General features: G+C 36.1%; 2 protein-coding genes across 2 annotated transcripts; one reads left to right on the plus strand and one right to left on the minus strand.

The window, feature by feature from the left end:
* Positions 1–1914: 1914 nt before the first annotated feature.
* Positions 1915–8388, minus strand: LOC120166854 (U-box domain-containing protein 4-like). Its single transcript, XM_039176064.1, has 7 exons — positions 8200–8388; positions 7149–7218; positions 6605–6709; positions 5327–5607; positions 4707–4823; positions 2204–4252; positions 1915–2110 (listed from the first exon to the last, which is right to left on the minus strand). Exons 4-7 carry the CDS (start codon positions 5600–5602, stop codon positions 2051–2053), a joined length of 2502 nt encoding a protein of 833 aa, XP_039031995.1. The 5' UTR covers positions 5603–5607; positions 6605–6709; positions 7149–7218; positions 8200–8388; the 3' UTR covers positions 1915–2050.
* A 743-nt stretch (positions 8389–9131) lies between these two features.
* On the plus strand, positions 9132–18842 carry LOC120166951. The gene is made up of 4 exons (XM_039176131.1): positions 9132–9319; positions 9424–9505; positions 9576–9642; positions 18682–18842. Exons 1-4 carry the CDS (start codon positions 9178–9180, stop codon positions 18751–18753), a joined length of 363 nt encoding a protein of 120 aa, XP_039032062.1. The 5' UTR covers positions 9132–9177; the 3' UTR covers positions 18754–18842.
* The last annotated feature ends 2300 nt before the right edge of the window (positions 18843–21142 follow it).

The following is a 21142-nucleotide window of genomic DNA, read 5'->3' on the forward strand; positions in this document are numbered from 1 at the left end:
GTAAATAAACAATCAAAATTCGTTCATATTCTTCAAGGATGATAGAAGCGATGGATGGAAAATATTTTGATAAAAGGAAAGTGGAAACTACAAAAATATCGAAATGAACATAAACCCCTAAATCACAGAACAGGGAACAGAGAAGAAGAAGAAGAAGCTGGCATTCCACTTTGTTTCCGTGTTGAACTTGGATTGGCAAGCGAGAGAACCAATGGGGAATTGAAATAAAATAGTTGGTTTTTAGAACGAAAGAAAATTTCAATGGAGCAAATTTTGGGTTGTAACATCGTAATCCTGACTGATTCCTCTTTTGGGCCTACTTCTTCTCTTGCCTGTTTGTTTTAAATATAGAAAAACTACTTTACTTTGTATCCCGCTTCACTTTTTAATTTTATCAATTATAACATTTAATATTAATTTCACATTCAATTTATCATTAAATTCGTTTATCTAATTAAACTTTTAATTTTATTAATTATAATATTAAATTTTAATTTTACATTCATTTATGTCATTTTATTGTTAAAGCACTAACGAGATAATAACATTACTACGGTTGTTGAAATGACATGTCATGACGTCATCTTTTGATGCGATAATTTTAATGTTTAAAACAACATTGTTGAAGATACTAAACTTTATAAGTATATTAATTTTGTCACTGAACTTTAAAATAATTTATTTTTTTAGCACTCTATTTTTTAGTTATCGCTGAAACTCAATCACTAATTATCTTTCATGATAAAATCAATATCAAAATATTTAAATTTCACTCCTCATTATTCTCACATAATTAATTTTTCACGAAATTAACTAAAAATCGAAACTACAAGTTGACCGGATTAACTCTTTACAATTTATCTTACTATAATCAACTTCATAAGACAAGTAGAAAATAATCATCGAATATCAACTAGGGCAGAGACGATTCATCGCTTCTCATTCCAACAAAGTTCGCAGCAACAAATCAGATAGACTCGCACGTGTGAAATAAATTTCTTTCCGACATTCATAAATTCATGGTTTAATATCAAAATAAGTGTCTAAACTATATTGATTTTCAAGAATAAGTGCCCAAAGTGCTTTTTAACTTATCCTAGTGTTTAACGTTATTTCTTTAGGTGTTCCGACTGAACCCTCAACAATGATAATTTCCCAATTAATTGACATGTATCACATTTTAGTAATTTTAAAAATTAAATTTTAAATTAAAAATTAAAATTACACATATTTAAAAAAAACAAACATTTTGAAATAACCCCTAAATTTTTAAAACCTTCATTTCAACCCTTAAACCCACATTGCCTGTCACCTTTCACCGTCGATGAAACTCCACCCGACCTCACCCTCCCAACAACCAAAACCCCTATGAAATTATGACCGGTCGACGGCCATCGATGGCGAATTGACGTTTTATATCCAACGAACCATAGGGCGAAAATCGCTATCCCACACGATTCTGGTGGCCAATCGACAACAACTACGGCAGTGTATGACTAGGAGGATGACAGAGACTACGACGTCGACAGTTGTTGCCGTAAAGGGCGACGGGAACAAGTTAAGATTAGGATTTTATGGATTTTTTATAATTTATGAGAAATTAGGATTTTTTTTAGTAAATATAATAAGAAATTTAATATTCTTTCAAAAAACAAATTTCAAAATATCGTATGTGACGTGTCACCTAACAGAAGAAATTAACACCGTTGATGACCTGGACACCTAAAATGATAATGTTTATAATGTTAGATACCAAAATAAGTCAAAAAATAGTTTAGACACCTATTCGTTAAAAACGATATAGTTTAGGCACTTATTTTGGTATTAAGCCTACCATTCATATATATATATATATATATATATATATAATGCAAAGTATTTCACAAGAGGACTCGATCAAAATCCTCCATAAATTATTATTTCTTCCTCTACAATAGACCCAGTGAACCAGTACAGCAATACCTACACATGCGCTATCCGCAACATCAAATACATACAAACTGTATAGACCCCAAAACCTTGGGTGGAAATGAAGCTTCTTTTCCTACTCTCATCCTCTTCCGGAATTACCGTGTCGCTGGTTTCTGAAGAAGGTCAGAAGCGCTTGTGCCTGCAACCGATAGAAGCTTACGATAATTGTCTGCATACATGGAAGAAAGGCGGTGATACTAAATATATAAATAAAACAGCAGAAGCATTATACCTTCTCTTTAGCTCTGGGTGTACCAGACTGGGACAGGGCAACTATTGGCGGGACAGCTCCTTCTTGTAGCACCATATTGCAAAACCTGTTACTGGTTGTGCACAGCTGTAAAAGAGCAGCGGCGGCATTTTCCTTTCCTCTTGCTGAACCCAACTCAACGACCTCAACCAGCACGGGGATCCCTTGCTCCTGCCCAATTGTAGTTCTCCCTTCAGGAATTGTGGCAAGATTTGCTAAAACCGCAACCCCCTTATCAACCATTCCAGCTGCTGGGTCCATCAACTCCACAAGGTGTCTTACAGCACCAGCTTGCACAATTCGGGCCTTATTTTCATGAAATATTGACAGATTAAACAAGGCTGTAGCGGCATCTTTCTTTCCCCTAGGAGTACCATTCCCCAATAAATCAACAAGAGGCCCGATTGCCCCAGACCTTCCAATCTTGACTTTGTTATCTTCAATGACTGAAAGGCTGAAAAGCGTGGCAGCAGCATTTTCTTTAGCTTCAGGACTTCCTGTCTCGAGGACATGAATCAGAGGCTCAATTGCATTTGCATTAGCAATAGCTGCTTTGTTGTTATCATTAATTGATAAGTTAAGAAGTGCTGTAACAGCATTTTCCTGAGTCTTTATATCTGGTGAATAGAGCAAATCAACTAACAAGGTAATAGCCCCACAGTTCGCTATTATAATCCGATTAACCATTTTGTGCTTGGCAAGTAACCTGAGTTCACCAGTGGCCTCTCGTTGAGTTTCGACTGAAGTGCTCTTCAAGTCCTCTACCAGCTTCTTAACATGGGTTTCAGTTCCAGAAAGGTCGTCCTTGTTCTCCGTAGTACCAGGAGAAGAAATTATCCTTGGCATGAATCTCTCTGATGGTCGGCGCCATTTTGTTTGGATTCGAGATCGTGGATCCATAAATCGAGGAGAGAACTCAACTTCCCTTCTTGGGATTGCTGAGCTAGCCTCAGGCTGCAGGTCAGATTTCGCCTCTCCAGTATTATCACTATTGGCCCCGAAATGAGTTGACTCCTCAAAGGCCTCATTGGCATCCCCAATTTCTACTCGAGGAAAATCGGAATTAGTAAGTGTACTTGATGCTGAAACGGATCTTGTATGGTTGAGAGATGACTTTCCAGAATTATGAAATTCTTGAATAGAAGGTGGTATAGGGGGTTGGCCAACTGAATTGCTATCCCTCTGTTCCAAGTTTGATCTGTCTTCATCACTACTTAGTGATACTCTTGCAACATCCAGAACATCTCCTTTTCCATCTATACCCGGAAAAGAACCCTCTAAGCTGGAACGTGGATGTAATGGGGAGGTTCCTTCCTGATTAAGTCCACTGAATGTGATTAGGTTCTTATTAGATTGACCAGTAGACCATGAATTAGGTGACATTGGTTGGCTGCTTCTAGAATGTGGAACACTGTTTGAATCTCTTGACAAGCCAGATTCTGCATGCACAAGGGGATCCGACTGATTTAAACTCACGGACTTCATGGGATCAGGCAACTTCACATTGTTTGACTCACAACAGTGTGCAATTAGTGCCTTTACTGTGTAATTAGGTATAAGATTGTTATGAGCCAAAGTCTGCCGTGTCTTGGGGCACACAGTGAGCCCAAGATCTATCAATTTCTTGATGAAAGCCCTCTCATAAGTTTGTCCGGATGCCACAATCACTGGATCAGTCATTAGCTCTAGGGAAAGGGGGCAGCAGAAATCAGCAGGTATAGGAACTGAGCTACAAGTCTGTGATTGCTTTATTGTGACAAGCCGATCATGCATGCAAGTTACAAGACCAATAATTTGATCAACAAACTCGGCTTCTTCAGTTCTTTCAGCTTGTTCAGCATTCTCTTTCAACTTTTCAAGGGCCACAACCTCTATCAGAATCTCCTGGTTTGATCTCAGGCTCAAATTCTCTGCAATTTTTGCTAGTATTTCTGAGCTTGGTCCAACGCTATCCACTTGATCCCTAATGGCTTCCCTAATGATAGATGATGTTTGTTCATATCCGACATGCTTAATTTTCTGCAAGTTGTGCTGCAATCAATCATGTCAACTATTAGACATCCTGAAATGTGGATTCCATTTTAGCATTCTTTAATCTCATATATCAAATCAAAAGACTATTTAATTTCTAACTACTCAAAACTGTATAGGTTAGATACCATTCACTCTCCAATAGATGACTTCTCATCCAAGTAAAAAATGCTTTGGTAATCATCGAGAGAATATGATAATTATGCTCAATTTATAAACACAAGATGAAATTAAAAACTTCAAATAGCAGCAGGGATTCAAATCGCGGTTGCGGTCGCGTTTTCGACATGTCATGTTTACCACGATTGCGGCCATAGCGGGCGCTATTGCGGGTATAGCGGGCATATCGGACGGCAGCGCTACCGCTATTTTGCGGGTGCTATCGCGGTCGCGGACCTCTATTTAAAACCCTGAATAGCAGTAAAAGCTTCAATAATTTTAGGTCATAAATTACCTCCAGGGATGCTGAACTCAATTCATCAGGTAGATGCTGATGAGAAAGCCTCAAGAACTGGACAATATCCAGGCTAGAATTGTGAATCTTTGATATTAGTGAATCAACTTGCAGAACCTATACATTAAGTGGAAGAAGATGGTTATCCAAGTTCGATTACAATAAAGGCCCAAACTACTAGCCTAGGAGCTGCTTATAATAAAAATAAGGAAATTCTGTTCTATATTATTACTATTCCTAAAATGGCACCCATTGATAGCTATTTTCCCCCTGAATATGATTGAACATTCAAGCATCGGATCATAGGGCTGTAACTTACTCCAAATGCTACACCTTCCACTAATTACTTTTATGAAAAACATTTTGAACTAATAACCAGAAAAGATGAGAAGAAAAACAGCTACATAGACCATAGGGGTCGAACATATAGCTGAAAAGTTATTGCATAAAAACCAAGTGTAAAATGATAACTCTAATCTAAAACAAGCATCTCACAAGGAAATAATAATGCTAATCTGAGTAATTGATCAAAGCTTTACTATATCAGAAGTATGGCAAGGTAGTTAGGCACTTCTTCCAGCCACAACTAAGAGAACTTGTGAAATAAAGATGTAACTTACAAAGTAAACTTTACTGGAAAGGGGTTGCCAACTATCACATTGCTCTCTCAGTTCTTCTATATAGAGACCCAATCCTTCGAATGCCTTACTGAGCACTTCATCAGAAGTAATTTCTGAATCGACAATTGCATTCAGAATTGGCTTCAATAACTTTAGTATCTCTTCTGCTCTCTGGTAGTACTTCTGAACTGGCTCCGAGTTTATTTTCTCAGAAGATGATAAATTTAAAACTGAAGAAATGCTAGTAAGAAGTGCTTTCAACAAAGATATCTCCATAAGATCTGTGCCAACAACAAAGAAACAAAAAACAGTCAGAGAGACCTCAACAAAGAGAAACAGAAGGTTAAAACTGATATTATAGCCAAGCTAGCATGCACAAAACATATAAAGTCATCAAGCTTATTTGAGTATATTTTTCATTTGTTATCATTGATCCTAACACAATTCATCAAGTTTCACATGAGATATACTGACAGAGAACAAATAAAGTCATACTATTGCATTGAGATGACAAGATTCAGGAAAACACTTCACTAGGTGTTAGTTTCAAACACCATTTAATGGTTTGATGTTACCAGCCTGTTAGTAACTTCAAAGTAATAGTGCCCTCACAAGGTTCATTATGCCTTGCCCAAAGCCATATCATTTTAGATTAGCCAAGTTCATCTCAATTATCATTTTCATACCCTATTTGCTAGATTTTATTCCAGAATTTCAATATCACATGAGAGGTGTGTGGTATTCACAGCAAAGAAAATACTTGAGAAAGGATCAGTTGTTTACAATATAATAATTACCAACAGATCAATTTGTGTATAGCAAATAGTATCCCATGAAAAAGCTTAACAGCTCAATGTTGTTGAACCAATCAAAGAAGACGCAAAGAGCTAAACTGTCATCATTGAGCATAACAGAAAATAAATGAAAGGAAGAGCAGAGAAACTAAGAAACAGTTAAAAAACATAATGCTGAAGAAACCTTCAATACAAATCAGATCTGGTTGATTTAAACATAAATCATGACATCAAACAATTGGAGAAAGCTTACAGCCTAATTATTTTGGTTCAGCCAACTGATTCCTCAACATTCAACTAAATACCAAGCAAATCATCACTGAACTCAGGCAATCACACATGTTCCACCAACACCACTATCATCACAGTTCTTTTGGTGCAAAAGAGCTAGAAAAAAAATGCATAAATTCATTTGCAAAGCTTAAAGAAAAATAAATTGAACCTCAAAAGCCTAGCTAAAGTAAGGACACTGAAATGAACGTACCTTTTCTTGTAAACTGACATAAAAATTCTTTCTCATCAATAATCCTTGGAAAATCATATTATGCGATTAAACTGAAGAAACATCTTTCCAAATCCATATAATTGCCTACAACAAGAACCACATAGATTCTTGAGATCTCAACTCCGCCAATTAGCTATCCTTGTAGGACAATTTTAAATTAGGAATTAATGAAATTAAAATAGAAAAATGATAAATAATAATAATATAAGTGCATTGGAACTTTAAACCTTCAAATATAGGATTTATCCACCAAAAAACCCATATGAAATTATAGTAAAGTTTTGTTTCAAGGTTCATTATGCTGATAATCTTCCAAGTATCCATCAAAATGTAATTAACGAAAACTTAAAACTCTAATAAAGAGAGACAATCTCTCACATTCCACTTTAAACATAATATGATCCACATTCACCCATCAAAGACGAGAGAGTTAGCTAACTAATAGCAAGCCAAGGCATTCTCTAAAGGTTAGAGAAGAGAAGATGAATGAAAGCTAAGGAATAACTGAAGTTTGGAACTGTACCTTCAATGTAATTGTCTTTACTGTAGGACTTTGTAAGCTTCTGCAGTCCGTGCAGTTACTCTACACAGCCCTGGTTTATAGGAAACCAACAGTTAACTTTTAGGATGTGTTTTCCTATTACCATTTGCACTTATATTAAAATTCAACGCAGATCAGACATCAATGTATTCAGCACCTTAAAAATTAGAATAAAGACAGCGTTGATACAAAGACAATATAAGACTACTGTTATATAGAGTCATCCCTAGTTACTTCATCAATATGGTGATGTAATACAGTCTTCGGATGCTTCAAGTAAGGAACAAGAATCCCAACAACCACATTCAAATTCCATATGCTAAACGAATCCTGTAGTTTTGAAACTAGCATAGTAGTAACGACAACAACAACAACTTTATCTAAATAGTTACTTCCAAAATCTATCTTTCTTAAATTATATGTATGGATTTTAAGTCTTTATGTTTTGAAGTACCTAGAAAGATCAAGATAACAGAACAGTGAAACTGCTGCAACTTAATCAAATCATTTTTACACCTTAGTGATTTATGCAGGTTAAATATTCGTCTTGCAATAATATAACAAACAATATTTGTATACGAAAGTGCATGTTTAAGCTGGTTTTTGCACTTTTACAACGGCAAAACAAACTACTAACAAAAATTAACCCAAAAACCACCTCAGACCTTAAAATCTCATTCGTCCGAAACCCACTTATTGTTTAAAAATTATACTAACAAACAATATGTGAAACAGAAAGTAATTACATCAAATGGGTTTTCTTATTATTTCAAAAACAACCGGCTTCAAAGAGGTAATTAGTCAAACATCAAACGTTGCAAGGAAATAAGAGAGAACTCAATCAAGATCTTTCAACGGTGTTAATGGGTCTATGATCTTAACACGGCCCAAAAGTGAAGCTTTGATTCTCTAGGCTGTTAAGCAGGCACCCGGATTCATTATCGAAGTTAGAAGAGAAATTCGAAAACGTAGAGAACTTCTCGAAGCCAACATGAAAGGAAAACAGAGAGAAAGAAAGAAAAAGAATTGTTACCTGTATGCAGCTTTGGGTTTTGGACTTTTCCTTTCTTTTCTTAATCTTTGTAAGAAGAAAAAAGGACTAATACCCAGTGTTCGCTATTCTGTTGCTGGCTTTTTCACGTCAAACAGCTTTTTTAGAAGACTAAATGCTTTGGGATTTTAGCTAAAGCAAAGGTCTTTGATTTTAATCGTTTGCTGTGATTGTTTAGTTGGAGAGTGGGACGTTGTCGTCAACTTTGGAATCATTTAATGCATATTTTGACTGGAAATTTGGGATCAGCGTTTCTGATAACCCGCCAAAAGACCCGGTTCACCATGATTCTTTTAAACTAGATAAAATACGTGGTTTGTATTGTGACAAATAAACAGAACGATAATAATAAATACAAATTGAGAGTGAATGTTTGAAAAGAGGTTTGGTCAAAATTTGACATTTGCATCCGACAGTTTTGACCCAAACAAAGTATTGCTTTGGATGATGCGTTTTTTATTAATACAAAGTAATATTTATTTAAATATAATTTTTAATTTTTTAATATTAAGTGTTGACGTTTTTGATGTTATAATCAAATCTCAGAAGCTATTAATAATCCAACACTCGTTCACATAATAATAAATTTTAAATAATGTTATTTTTTTTAAAGATTTCGAGTTCAAACAATTAGAGCATGTATTATCAATTTTTTTAAAAACTCATTATCTTATAATCACTTGGCTAATCATAATTTTTTTAGTTAATCCAAGATCTAAAATAAAAATAAATTAAATATTTTTATACTTTTAAAGATAAATTACATAAATGTTGTCCCGATTCCCTGACTATTAAAAATCATAAAATAGTCCTCCGACTATAGAGTATTATTCTGTTGAATCCCTAAACTATTAATAGTTACGAAATTATTACCCGACTATTCATATGTTCTAAACATATAATATTTTATGAATATAGGAAGCTAGGGGACTCGATGCTGGGCCACGCTTGGTCCAAAAAATGGTTGGTTTTGGGGATCACAGGACATCTAGCATTGTAGCTAGGATTGCTGAAGAGGAAATTGCACATGTTGCTGTTGGTGTATACTGGCTTATGTCCGTCTGCCATAAAATGAATCGTGCCCCATGCTCCACGTTTAAAGGTTTAGTAGTATTTTATCACTGCAGGACAGGTCCTTTTGCATTTAAAATTAATTCCATTCAAGCTCTGTAATATCTTTATGTTTTTCTTTGAAAAACCGGGAAGAGTTATTACATGAGTATAATTTGGAGCTGAAAGGGCCATTTAATTATTCAGCTCGAGATGAAGCAGGCATTCCACGCGAATGGTAACTATGAAAGTCCTCACGCAATTCTAAATTTTTAATCTTTATAACCAATTGACAATGCGATTTGTAGGTATGACTCATCATCAACAAAGAAAGAGCCTGAAGAGAATCGGAAAAGTAGTCAGCAGCTTTCGGAGGTAAGTGATGCAATATTGTACACTTCAAATATGAAGCATTTTGTAACACCCCAATTTAGGGGCTAAAATTAAGAAATTATAAAGTGACGGATTTAATTGATATTTTGAAAGAAACATTGAGGATTAAATTGTAAAGTTTTAAAGTTGTCAGACCATTTTAAGAAGTACAGGAAGTTTAGTGGCTAAACTCTTGGTTTAACCATTTTTATTTAGGAGATGATATATACCCCATCCCCGTATGTTTCTGGAAAAAATATTTCCAGATTTTCCTTTTCATCAACCCCTCTTTCAACTCCGATCTACTCGCCGTCCGACCTCCGATCGACGAGCTGAAACCACCATCGTGTTCGTTGTCGAGCGAGGAACAAAACCCTTCAAACCTTACGTCGTGAATTATCTCCGTTCGTCGTTAATTTCAGTCGGAAGTATCGTCGGTAATAACTCGGTTTTAGTTGGTTTTTCATCGATTCACGACGATCCGATGATCCGTTTACGACACCTCCCGCACCATCGTGTTCCTTGTGCCGTTCCGAGTCCACCGATGTTCTCCTTTTTCTCTGGCGGCTGCGGCGCGTGTGGAGGTGAAGCGGTCAAAGTTTCCGACGTTTCAAAATCGAGCTCTCCGCCGTTCAAAATTGTGAATCGAGCTTTGTAAGTATCTTGAAATTGCTCAAAATAATTTTTAGAAATTTTTCTGTGAATTTTACGCTGCCGGAACAGTGCCCACGCTCCCCCACGCGCCGCCACTACGAGAGGGGATAGTCCAAATGACCGGTTTGACCGGTTTTAGTGAATAGTTGACCGGTTTGACCGGTCATAACCCGACCCGACCGTTGACCGTTGACCGGCGTTGAACAAAACTTTGACCGGCTTTGACCAGGCATTAAACGACCTTTGACTTCGACCGAGTATACCTATCTTGACATTTTTCGACATTCCAAATCCGATTCCGCTGTCCGTTTTTCAAAATTCGAACCCGAAGGCCTCAAAATTGCTGGTCAAACCCGTTGACTTCGATTTTGACCGAAAATTCCAAATTTCCGAAAAGTCATATTTTATGCTTTCGATGTCCTGAATCCGAATCCGAAGTCCGTTTTGCCAAATTCGAAACCGGTAAGCCGTCATTCACTGATTTATCACCCGATTCGATTAGTTTATCGTAATTAAACTCCGTTTCTGATATAATTTATGTTGATATGTATCTGAGGAATTATTGGAAGTTGAATTGAAGATCAAAGGCGTTCGAATGGAATTTTTATGGTCAATCAGTATTGCACGGAAATCGAGATAATACTTTACTACCTCTTTATGCTTTATGGAACATATGAATATTGGTAAATGCATGATTAAGATAATGTTGGTCTCATTTGTGTAGTTAATTAGTTTCTACACTCGATCTAAATACAGTAAAAGGGTTCAGTACTTGATTATGGTTCAGATGATTTCTATAAGAAATTGAGGGATTGTTAGAATTAAATTACAAGTTCTGTGCTTAGTGATAAAGAAATCAACATGGGTTTGTAACTTATAGTTTATTTCATCAAAGGTTAAATGTTAAAGGTACTTGGATGGGAAATTATGATAATACTCCGGTAGGATAAATTTACGAAAATACCCTTAAGTTGGAAAATGACAAGAATTGTCTCTGGAAGTGGATTAATAAATCTGTAAAGAATTATTGATCAACTAAAACTGTTGAGGTACATAAGAAATGTTAGTTTTACTTAGAAATTATGGATAACCGGTTTTTAACCCCAAGAAGGTTTATGCTAGATACTAGAAGTCTTTTAAGGAATCATTTCAAGATCAAAGAATGTTCGAGGAAGCAATTAATCATAGGATCTCTATATTATATTATTTTCGTTAAGAGCTAATATCGAAATTATCTGGTTAAGAAATTACGAAAATGCCCTTGAGAGATAAAATAGTCTGAATTAACCCTGAATGAGAAAGTACTTTGAGGATTTGTACTTAACTCGATTAAGTACGAATTTAATTGTTAAGATCTTGTCTTTGTACAGAAAAATTTATGATATTCCGTTTGTAAAATCTGAGAAGACACTTGACCCGAAAATATTCGAATAATGAGTAAATACTTGAAGAGTAATTTATCAGGGGTATTCTGCTGTTAGAATTGTTTGAAAAGACTGAAGTAAATGATAATATTGAATTAAATAATAAGATCGGATGGCAGGAAAAGATTGAAATACCGTAGATCTGTAAAATGACCAAAATACCCCTGTAATGGAAATGACCCAAGAATATCACCAAGCTCAGGAATGATTGGATATCCTCGAGCTCTTAAATGAATGGAATAAAACTGAACACCAAAATTTCCAAAATACCCTCATGACCTATACCAAGTAAATGCCTTAGATTAATTAAGGAATCCAAATAAGCATAGGTATTGGCCTACCTTTAAAAGTAATGGGAAACAATTTAAGTGAGTAGATCAACCCTAAAACTATGTCAATACCTGAATGGCATAGATATTACTGGAACATGTGTTTGTCTTCTCAAGTTTGGCTCGATGATAAATTTTGGAAGTATTCAGCTCAGCCCAGCTCTAGATTGTATTCAGTACTAAGAATTGGACGTTTGTTCGACAATCAACCACGAAGACCAAATTGAATGGAATAGAAGTACAACATGTATCTGAAATTCAGGAACGTTTGAATTACTCTGGAAAATCTTGAAGTAACTGGAATGGATTTGACTGCTAAATAAGCTAAGTAACCTCAATGATCGAGGATTAAGTAAGTGAATTGGATAAGTCTGGAAATTCTGATGAGTTTATAAGATGTACTGTCCTTATGGAACATGAACTACAAATCAAGCACGTTAGTATTTCATGATATCGTGGAAGCTTGGAAATGAAATAAAGATCATTGGAAGATCTATTCAGCGATGATTCTGAAGGTGATCTATGAACAAGAATTTGTGGTATTAAAAAGTAAATACCCTAGAAGGGAAATGAATTGACCAGTGGATATAAATTGATAAGGTTCTGAATCTTCGTTATCAAGTTGTTCGATTATCCGATCAATTGACATGGATGTAAAGGATTCTGAATACCCTTCTGATTACGTACAACTTCTGAAAACTGTCTGAATAAGATAAAATCCTGATAATTCACATTCTGAATAACTGATGATTCTGTCAGTTAATGAACTCTTCCAATAGTGATTCTAAATTCCAACATTCTATCGACATACTGAAGAACTGTGTTTCTCTGCCTGATACAGTACCTCTAAATAATACCTGTAAACTCTAGTGTGTTCCCTAATTACATGAATGTTTTTATCTGATTTCAAATTTGAATTCTGTTATGATACCTGACCTGGATTCTGATCTGATATTGACATGGATTCTGATCTAATACATGACCTGGATTCTGATATAATACTTGACTTGAATTATGTTTTGATTTTTGATATATCCGTTTACGTACGGAACATGTTTTATTGAGGGGTATTGTTGGAGGAAGATTACTTGGAGGCTCCTCGGCTTTGTGCTCAGGGCCTTACTTGCAGGCTCCTCGGCTTTGTGCTTAGGGCCTTACTATTCGTGACGGGGTTGTATGGTTCTGGGTAACCTACACATTTTGTTCGTGACGGATGGGGGTATATATATATATGTTTTAAAAAGATCTAAAAAGTTACATGGTTTTTGGGAACACACTAGATAACCTATTCTGATCTCCTGAACTCAGTCATCCGAAATTATTTATCTGAACTGAAATCTCATTGTCCGTTAGCACCTGAAATATCAGTAGGATCCCTGCTCAGTATAAAAATCTGTAAATATCTGAACCAATAAGGAAATGTATATTTATCTATATTTGCACGTTCTTCAGCATCATCTGGTAGTTTTGTATTACTGAGCTTTCCAAAGCTCACTCTCTTACTCACCTTTTCAGGTTAAAAGAATTGTACCAGTGCATCTATCGACTTCAGTAAGGGAGTTCTTTCGGCGTTGTTGCAGAGTATGGTACATGTGATTAGGGGGCATGTAATTGTATTTTGATTTATATATGAGTCTGAAAATCTGTTTTATTTTTAAATAGCGACAAATGATTTTATAAGTTTGCATGTTCTGATAAAAAGTTTTAAATTTTCTGCTATTTTTATAGTGGGTCGCTCCGGTGGCCCTAATGTGACACCCCGGATCGGATTTGGTTACCCTTATCGGTCTGTGGGGGTTACATTTAGTGGTATCAGAGCTATGGTTTGAGTCAAAATTTTCAAGTTAAACCGGCCGGTCGAATGTCAAAATATGTCTGATCAGTACATGCCCCTAGACTGTGATCATACCTCTTTGAGCCGGAACTCCAGGGCTGAGTCCCTATCTGTAACGAATAAACCGAAGTTTCTATCCGTTAAGGTTATACTTGTACAAAAAGGAATACTAGTAACATCTGTCTAAACGCTGTAAAGTATCTCATGAGCCATGTGAGAGTTATTTATTTGAAAGATTCTGACTTGACTCCGGAATTTAAATTGGGATATGCTACTGCTCTATGAGCATATTCTCATGACCAAGACTGAATTGATTACTCAATGCCATTTTCGTTCGGATTCTTTTATTGAAATGAGAGAGAGTTCTGATAAGAATGTATACTCAACTGGTTAAGGATTATTGGAGAATCCGTATTTCTATAAAAGCTACTCGAAGATATGGAAGAGTTGATGAAAGTTTCATTTCTACAATTATGTGACATGAATGAATTTCAAGGACGAAATTCTTTTAAGGAGGGGAGAATTGTAACACCCCAATTTAGGGGCTAAAATTAAGAAATTATAAAGTGGCGGATTTAATTGATATTTTGAAAGAAACATTGGGGATTAAATTGTAAAGTTTTAAAGTTGACAGACCATTTTAAGAAGTACAGGAAGTTCAGTGGCTAAACTCTTGGTTTAATCATTTTTATTTAGGAGATGATATATACCCCCATCCCCGTATGTTTCTGGAAAAAATATTTCCAAATTTTCCTTTTCATTAACCCCTCTTTCAACTCCGATCTACTCGCCGTTTGACCTCCGATCGATGAGCCGAAACCACCATCGTGTTCGTTTTCGAGCGAGGAACAAAACCCTTCAAACCTTACGTCGTGAATCATCTCCGTTCGTCGTTAATTTCAGTCGGAAGTATCATTGGTAATAACTCGGTTTTAGTTGGTTTTTCATCGATTCACGACGATCCGATGATCCGTTTACGACACCTCCCGCACCATCGTGTTCCTTGTGCCGTTCCGAGTCCACCGGTGTTCTCCTTTTTCTCCGGCGGCGGCGGCGCGTGTGGAGGTGAAGCGGTCAAAGTTTCCGACGTTTAAAAATCGAGCTCTCTGCCGTTCAAAATTGTGAACCGAGCTTTGTAAGTATCCCGAAATCGCTCAAAATAATTTTTAGAAATTTTTCTGTGAATTTTACGTTTCCGGAACAGTGCCCACGCTCCCCCACGCGCCCCCACTGCGAGTGGGGATAGTCCAAATGACCGGTTTGACCGGTTTTAGTGAATAGTTGACCGGTTTGACCGGTCATAACCCGACCCGACCCGACTCGTTTACTCGACCCGTTGACCCGACCCGACCCGTTGACCCGACCCGACCCGTTGACCGTTGACCCGTTGACCAAAGTTGACCAAAACTTTGACCGGCTCTGACCGGGCATTAAACGACCTTTGACTTCGAACGAGTATACCTATCCTGACATTTTTCGACGTTCTAAATCCGATTCCGCTGTCCGTTTTTCGAAATTCGAACCCGAAGGCCTCGAAATTGCTGGTCAAACCCGTTGACTTCAATTTTGACCGAAAATTCCAAATTTCCAAAAAGTCATATTTTATGCTTTCGACGTCCTGAATCCGAATCCGAAGTCCGTTTTGCCAAATTCGAACCCGATAAGCCGTCATTCACTGATTTATCACCCGATTCGATGAGTTTATCGTAATTAAACTCCGTTTCTGATATAATTTATGTTGATATGTATCTGAGGAATTATTGGAAGTTGAATTGAAGATCAAAGGCGTTCGAATGGAATTTTTATGGTCAATCAGTATTGCACGGAAATCGAGGTAATACTTTACTACCTCTTTATACTTTATGGAACATGTGAATATTGGTAAATGCATGATTAAGATAATGTTGGTCTCATTTGTGTAGTTAATTAGTTTCTACACTCGATCTGAATACGGTAAAAGGGTTCAGTACTTGATTATGGTTCAAATGATTTCTATAAGAAATTGAGGGATTGTTAGAATTAAATTACAAGTTCTGTGCTTAGTGATAAAGAAATCAACATGGGTTTGTAACTTATAGTTTATTTCATCAAAGGTTAAATGTTAAAGGTACTTGGATGGGAAATTATGATAATACTCCGGTAGGTTAAATTTACGAAAATACCCTTAAGTTGGAAAATGACAAGAATTGTCTCTGGAAGTGGATTAATAAATCTGAAAAGAATTATTGATCTACTAAAACTGTTGAGGTACATAAAAAATGTTAGTTTTACTTGGAAATTATGGATAACCGGTTTTTAACCCCAAGAAGGTTTATGCTAGATACTAGAAGTCTTTTAAGGAATCATTTCAAGATCAAAGAATGTTCGAGGAAGCAATTAATCATAGGATCTCTATATTATATTATTTTCGTTAAGATCTAATATCGAAATTATCTGGTTAAGAAATTACGAAAATGCCCTTGAGAGATAAAATAGTCTGAATTGACCCTGAATGAGAAAGTACTTTGAGGATTTGTACTTAACTCGATTAAGTACGAATTTAATTGTTAAGATCCTGTCTTTGTACAGAAAAATTTATGATATTCCATTTGTAAAATCTGAGAAGACACTTGACCCGAAAATATTCGAATAATGAGTAAATACTTGAAGAGTAATTTATCGGGGGTATTCTGCTGTTAGAATTGTTTGAAAAGACTGAAGTAAATGATAATATTGAATTAAATAATAAGATCAGATGGCAGGAAAAGATTGAAATACCGTAGATCTGTAAAATGACCAAAATACCCCTGTAATGGAAATGACCCAAGAATATCACCAAGCTCAGGAATGATTGGATATCCTCGAGCTCTTAAATGAATGGAATAAAACTGAACACCAAAATTTCCAAAATACCCTCATGACCTATACCAAGTAAATGCCTTAGATTAATTAAGGAATCCAAATAAGCATAGGTATTGGCATACCTTTAAAAGTAATGGAAAACAATTTAAGTGAGTAGATCAACCCTAAAACTATGTCAATACCTGAATGCCATAGATATTACTGGAACATGTGTTTGTCTTCTCAAGTTTGGCTCGATGATAAATTTTGGAAGTATTCAGCTCAGCCCAGCTCTAGATTGTATTCAGTACTAAGAATTGGACGTTTGTTCGACAATCAACCACGAAGACCAAATTGAATGGAATGGAAGTACAACATGTATCTGAAATTCAGGAACGTTTGAATTACTCTGGAAAATCCTGAAGTAACTGGAATGGATTTGACTGCTAAATAAGCTAAGTAACCTCAATGATCGAGGATTAAGTAAGTGAATTGGATAAGTCTGGAAATTCTGATGAGTTTATAATATGTACTGTCCTTATGGAACATGAACTACAAATCAAGCACGTCAGTATTTCATGATATCGTGGAAGCTTGGAAATGAAATAAAGATCATTGGAAGATCTATTCAGCGATGATTCTGAAGGTGATCTATGAACAAGACTTTGTAGTATTAAAAAGTAAATACCCTAGAAGGGAAATGAATTGACCAGTGGATATAAATTGTTAAGGTTCTGAATCTTCGTTATCAAGTTGTTCGATTATCCGATCAATTGACATGGATGTAAAGGATTCTGAATACCCTTCTGATTACGTACAACTTCTGAAAACTGTCTGAATAAGATAATATCCTGATAATTCACATTCTGAATAACTGATGATTCTGTCAGTTAATGAACTCTTCCAATAGTGATTCTAAATTCCAACATTCTATCGACATACTGAAGAACTGTGTTTCTCTGCCTGATACAGTACCTCTAAATAATACCTGTAAACTCTAGTATGTTCCCTAATTACATGAATGTTTTTATCTGATTTCAAATTTGAATTCTGTTATGATACCTGACCTGGATTCTGATCTGATATTGACATGGATTCTGATCTGATACATGACCTGGATTCTGATATAATACTTGACTTGAATTATGTTTTGATTTTTGATATATCTGTTTACGTACGGAACATGTTTTATTGGGGGGTATTGTTGGAGGAAGATTACTTGGAGGCTCCTCGGCTTTGTGCTCAGGGCCTTACTTGCAGGCTCCTCGGCTTTGTGCTCAGGGCCTTACTGTTCGTGACGGGGTTGTATGGTTCTGGGGAACCTACACATTTTGTTCGTGACGGATGGGGGTATATATATATATGTTTTAAAAAGATCTGAAAAGTTACATGGTTTTTGGGAACACACTAGATAACCTATTCTGATCTCCTGAACTCAGTCATCCGAAATTATTTATCTGAACTGAAATCTCATTGTTCGTTAGCACCTGAAATATCAGTAGGATCCCTGCTCAGTATAAAAATCTGTAAATATCTGAACCAATAAGGAAATGTATATTTATCTATATTTGCACGTTCTTCAGCATCATCTGGTAGTTTTGTATTACTGAGCTTTCCAAAGCTCACTCTATTACTCACCTTTTCAGGTTAAAAGAATTGTACCAGTGCATCTATCGACTTCAGTAAGGGAGTTCTTTCGGCGTTGTTTCAGAGTATGGTACATATGATTAGGGGGCATGTAATTGTATTTTGATTTATATATGAGTCTGAAAATCTGTTTTATTTTTAAATAGTGACAAATGATTTTATAAGTTTGTATGTTCTGATAAAAAGTTTTAAATTTTCTGCTATTTCTACAGTGGGTCGCTCCGGTGGCCCTAATGTGACACCCCGGATCGGATTTGGTTACCCTTATCGATCTGTGGGGGTTACATATTTCTTTTTTTCTGGAAAATGATTTAGATTTCAAAACTGATTACAGGTTTATGATAGGCTCGCTTGTATCATCTCCATGGAGAGCGAGCATTCGAGTTTAAATAGACCTTCTCGATGACTTTATTTGAATAGACACTACAATATCAAGGGTACATTTCTATGAGCTGTCCTGTTAGGTTCCGTGTATTTGTTCTGAACTCTGTAATTTGGTGTGAAGTTTTCCATATAAACTACTTCGTCCATGGACACGAAAGCTGTAGCAAACTGAATATTTTACCTTATGCTTGTTGTGCTCCCAATTATCCCTTTGTATAGCCATGCAATTGTTGAACAACTTATTCTTGATAGTCTTTGAAGATTTTGGTACGTCATCTGATCATCTCGTGTTTGTGAAAGATTTTGGTTGGTGATTGTTCAAATCCAGAGATTGACAAAGACGAATTATGACAATTGGAGCATTCATATGAAGGCGTTGCTAGGCTCCCAAGATTGTTGGAATATCATCAAGGATGGTTACACCGAGCCTGAAAATACAGTAGCAGAAGCAGCCCTGGCCAATGAATAAAAGAAGGTATTGAAGGATTCCCGAAAAAAAATAAAAGAGCGTTGTTCTTTATTTTTCAAGGAGTAGACGAATCTACCTTTGAAAAAATTTCTGATACGAAGACCGCAAAACAAGCATGGGAGATTTTGCAAAAATCTTTACAAGGTGCCAAAAAAACAAAGAATGTACGCTTACAAACTTTTAGAGCTAAGTTTGAGATGTTAAAAATGAAAAATACATAAAACATCAATGATTATATTAGTCGTGTGTAAGCGATCATGAATGAAATGAAAAGAAATGGTGAATCACTTGACGATGTTAGAGTGATGGAAAAAATTTTACGGTTAATGACAAGAAAATTCGATTACGTGGTTGTGGCAATCGAAGAATCGAAAGATTTATCCAAAATATCGATCGATGAGCTTGTGGGTTCACATCAAGCCCATGAGCAGAAAATGAAACAAAATTAAGATTCTGAAAAATTTGGAGCAAGCTCTACAAAGAAAGATGAATGTCAACGAAGGAGAAGCTAGCAGCAGCTACACACGAGGTTGAGGAAATCGTGGTGGTTATCGTGGAAGATACAGAGGAGGACGAGGAACTCGTGGACACGGTGGTTGATCATATGGCACCGATCAAATAAGTGAAAATAATCTAACATCAGGTCGTGGACGAGGATTCCGAGGCCGAGGAAGAGGCAAATATCAACAAGGAAATAAATCCCAGGTAGAATGTTATAATTGCAATAAGTATGGTCTTTATAGTTATGAGTGTAGATTTTCTCCTAAACAAGAAGAAAGAAATAACGTAGCAGCAGCTGAAGAAGAAAAAAATTGAAAAATCTCATGTATTCCTCACTTATAAAGGAAATGATTTGGTATCTTGATAATTGTGCCAGTAACCATATGTGTGGTCAAAGGGAATTGTTTATGAAATTAGATGAAACAATCCATGGGCGAGTAACTTTCGGAGATGACTCACACGCAGAACTAAAAGGAAAAGGCGAAGTCATGATTACTCAGAGAAATGGAGAAAAGAAATACATTTCAGATGTTTATTATGTATCTGCTTTGAAAAGAAATATCATCAGTCTTGGTCAACTCCTGAAAAAAGGATATGAAGTGCAGATGAAAAATCGCTCACTTGCCATAAAAAATAAAGAAGGAGAATTGATAGCCCAAGTTGACGTGACTCGAAATCATCTCTTTACAATTGATATCGAGTCAGGAGAACTCAAGTGCATGAAGACCGCGATCAAAGATGATTTATGGCTATGGCATCTAAGATATGGACATCTTGGATTTTCTGGTCTGAAGTTGTTATAAAAAACAAGCATGGTGAAAAGACTACCAGAGATCAACCCTCCAAATCAATTATGTGAGGCTTGCATCAAAGGAAAGCAATATAGACAAAGCTTTGAAGTTGGTAGATCCTGGCATGCCCGAAGACCGCTGGAGATAATACACACATATATAGCCGGTCCCTTTGATATACTATCGCCTGGCGGTAACAGGTACTGCCTAACTTTTATTGATGATTTTAGTAGAAAATATTGGATTTATATCTTAAAATAAAAGTCAGAAGCGCTGGAAAAGTTGAAAGAATTTAAAGCAATGGCGGAAAAACAAAGCGATCAATATTTGAAGATACTCAGATCAGATAGAGGAGGCAAATATATATCAAAGTTATTTGAAGAATTCTGTAAAGAGCATGGCATCATCCATCAGCTGACAGTCAGATACACACCATAACAAAATGGAGTTGCAGAAAGAAAGAATCGCACAATTCTTGACATGGCAAGAAGAATGATAAAAGGTAAGCAACTAGCAAGAAATTTCTGGGCTGAAGCAGTTCAATGTGTAGTTTACCTATTGAACAGATGTCCAACAAAAAATGTGAAGTATATGACGCCAAACGAAGCATGGAGTGGTCAGAAACCAGGAGTTGGACACCTCAATATTTT

Source organism: Hibiscus syriacus, unplaced genomic scaffold (genome assembly GCF_006381635.1).
Source record: "Hibiscus syriacus cultivar Baekdansim isolate YM2019G1 unplaced genomic scaffold, ASM638163v2 tig00000329_pilon, whole genome shotgun sequence".
Lineage (NCBI taxonomy): Eukaryota > Viridiplantae > Streptophyta > Magnoliopsida > Malvales > Malvaceae > Hibiscus > Hibiscus syriacus.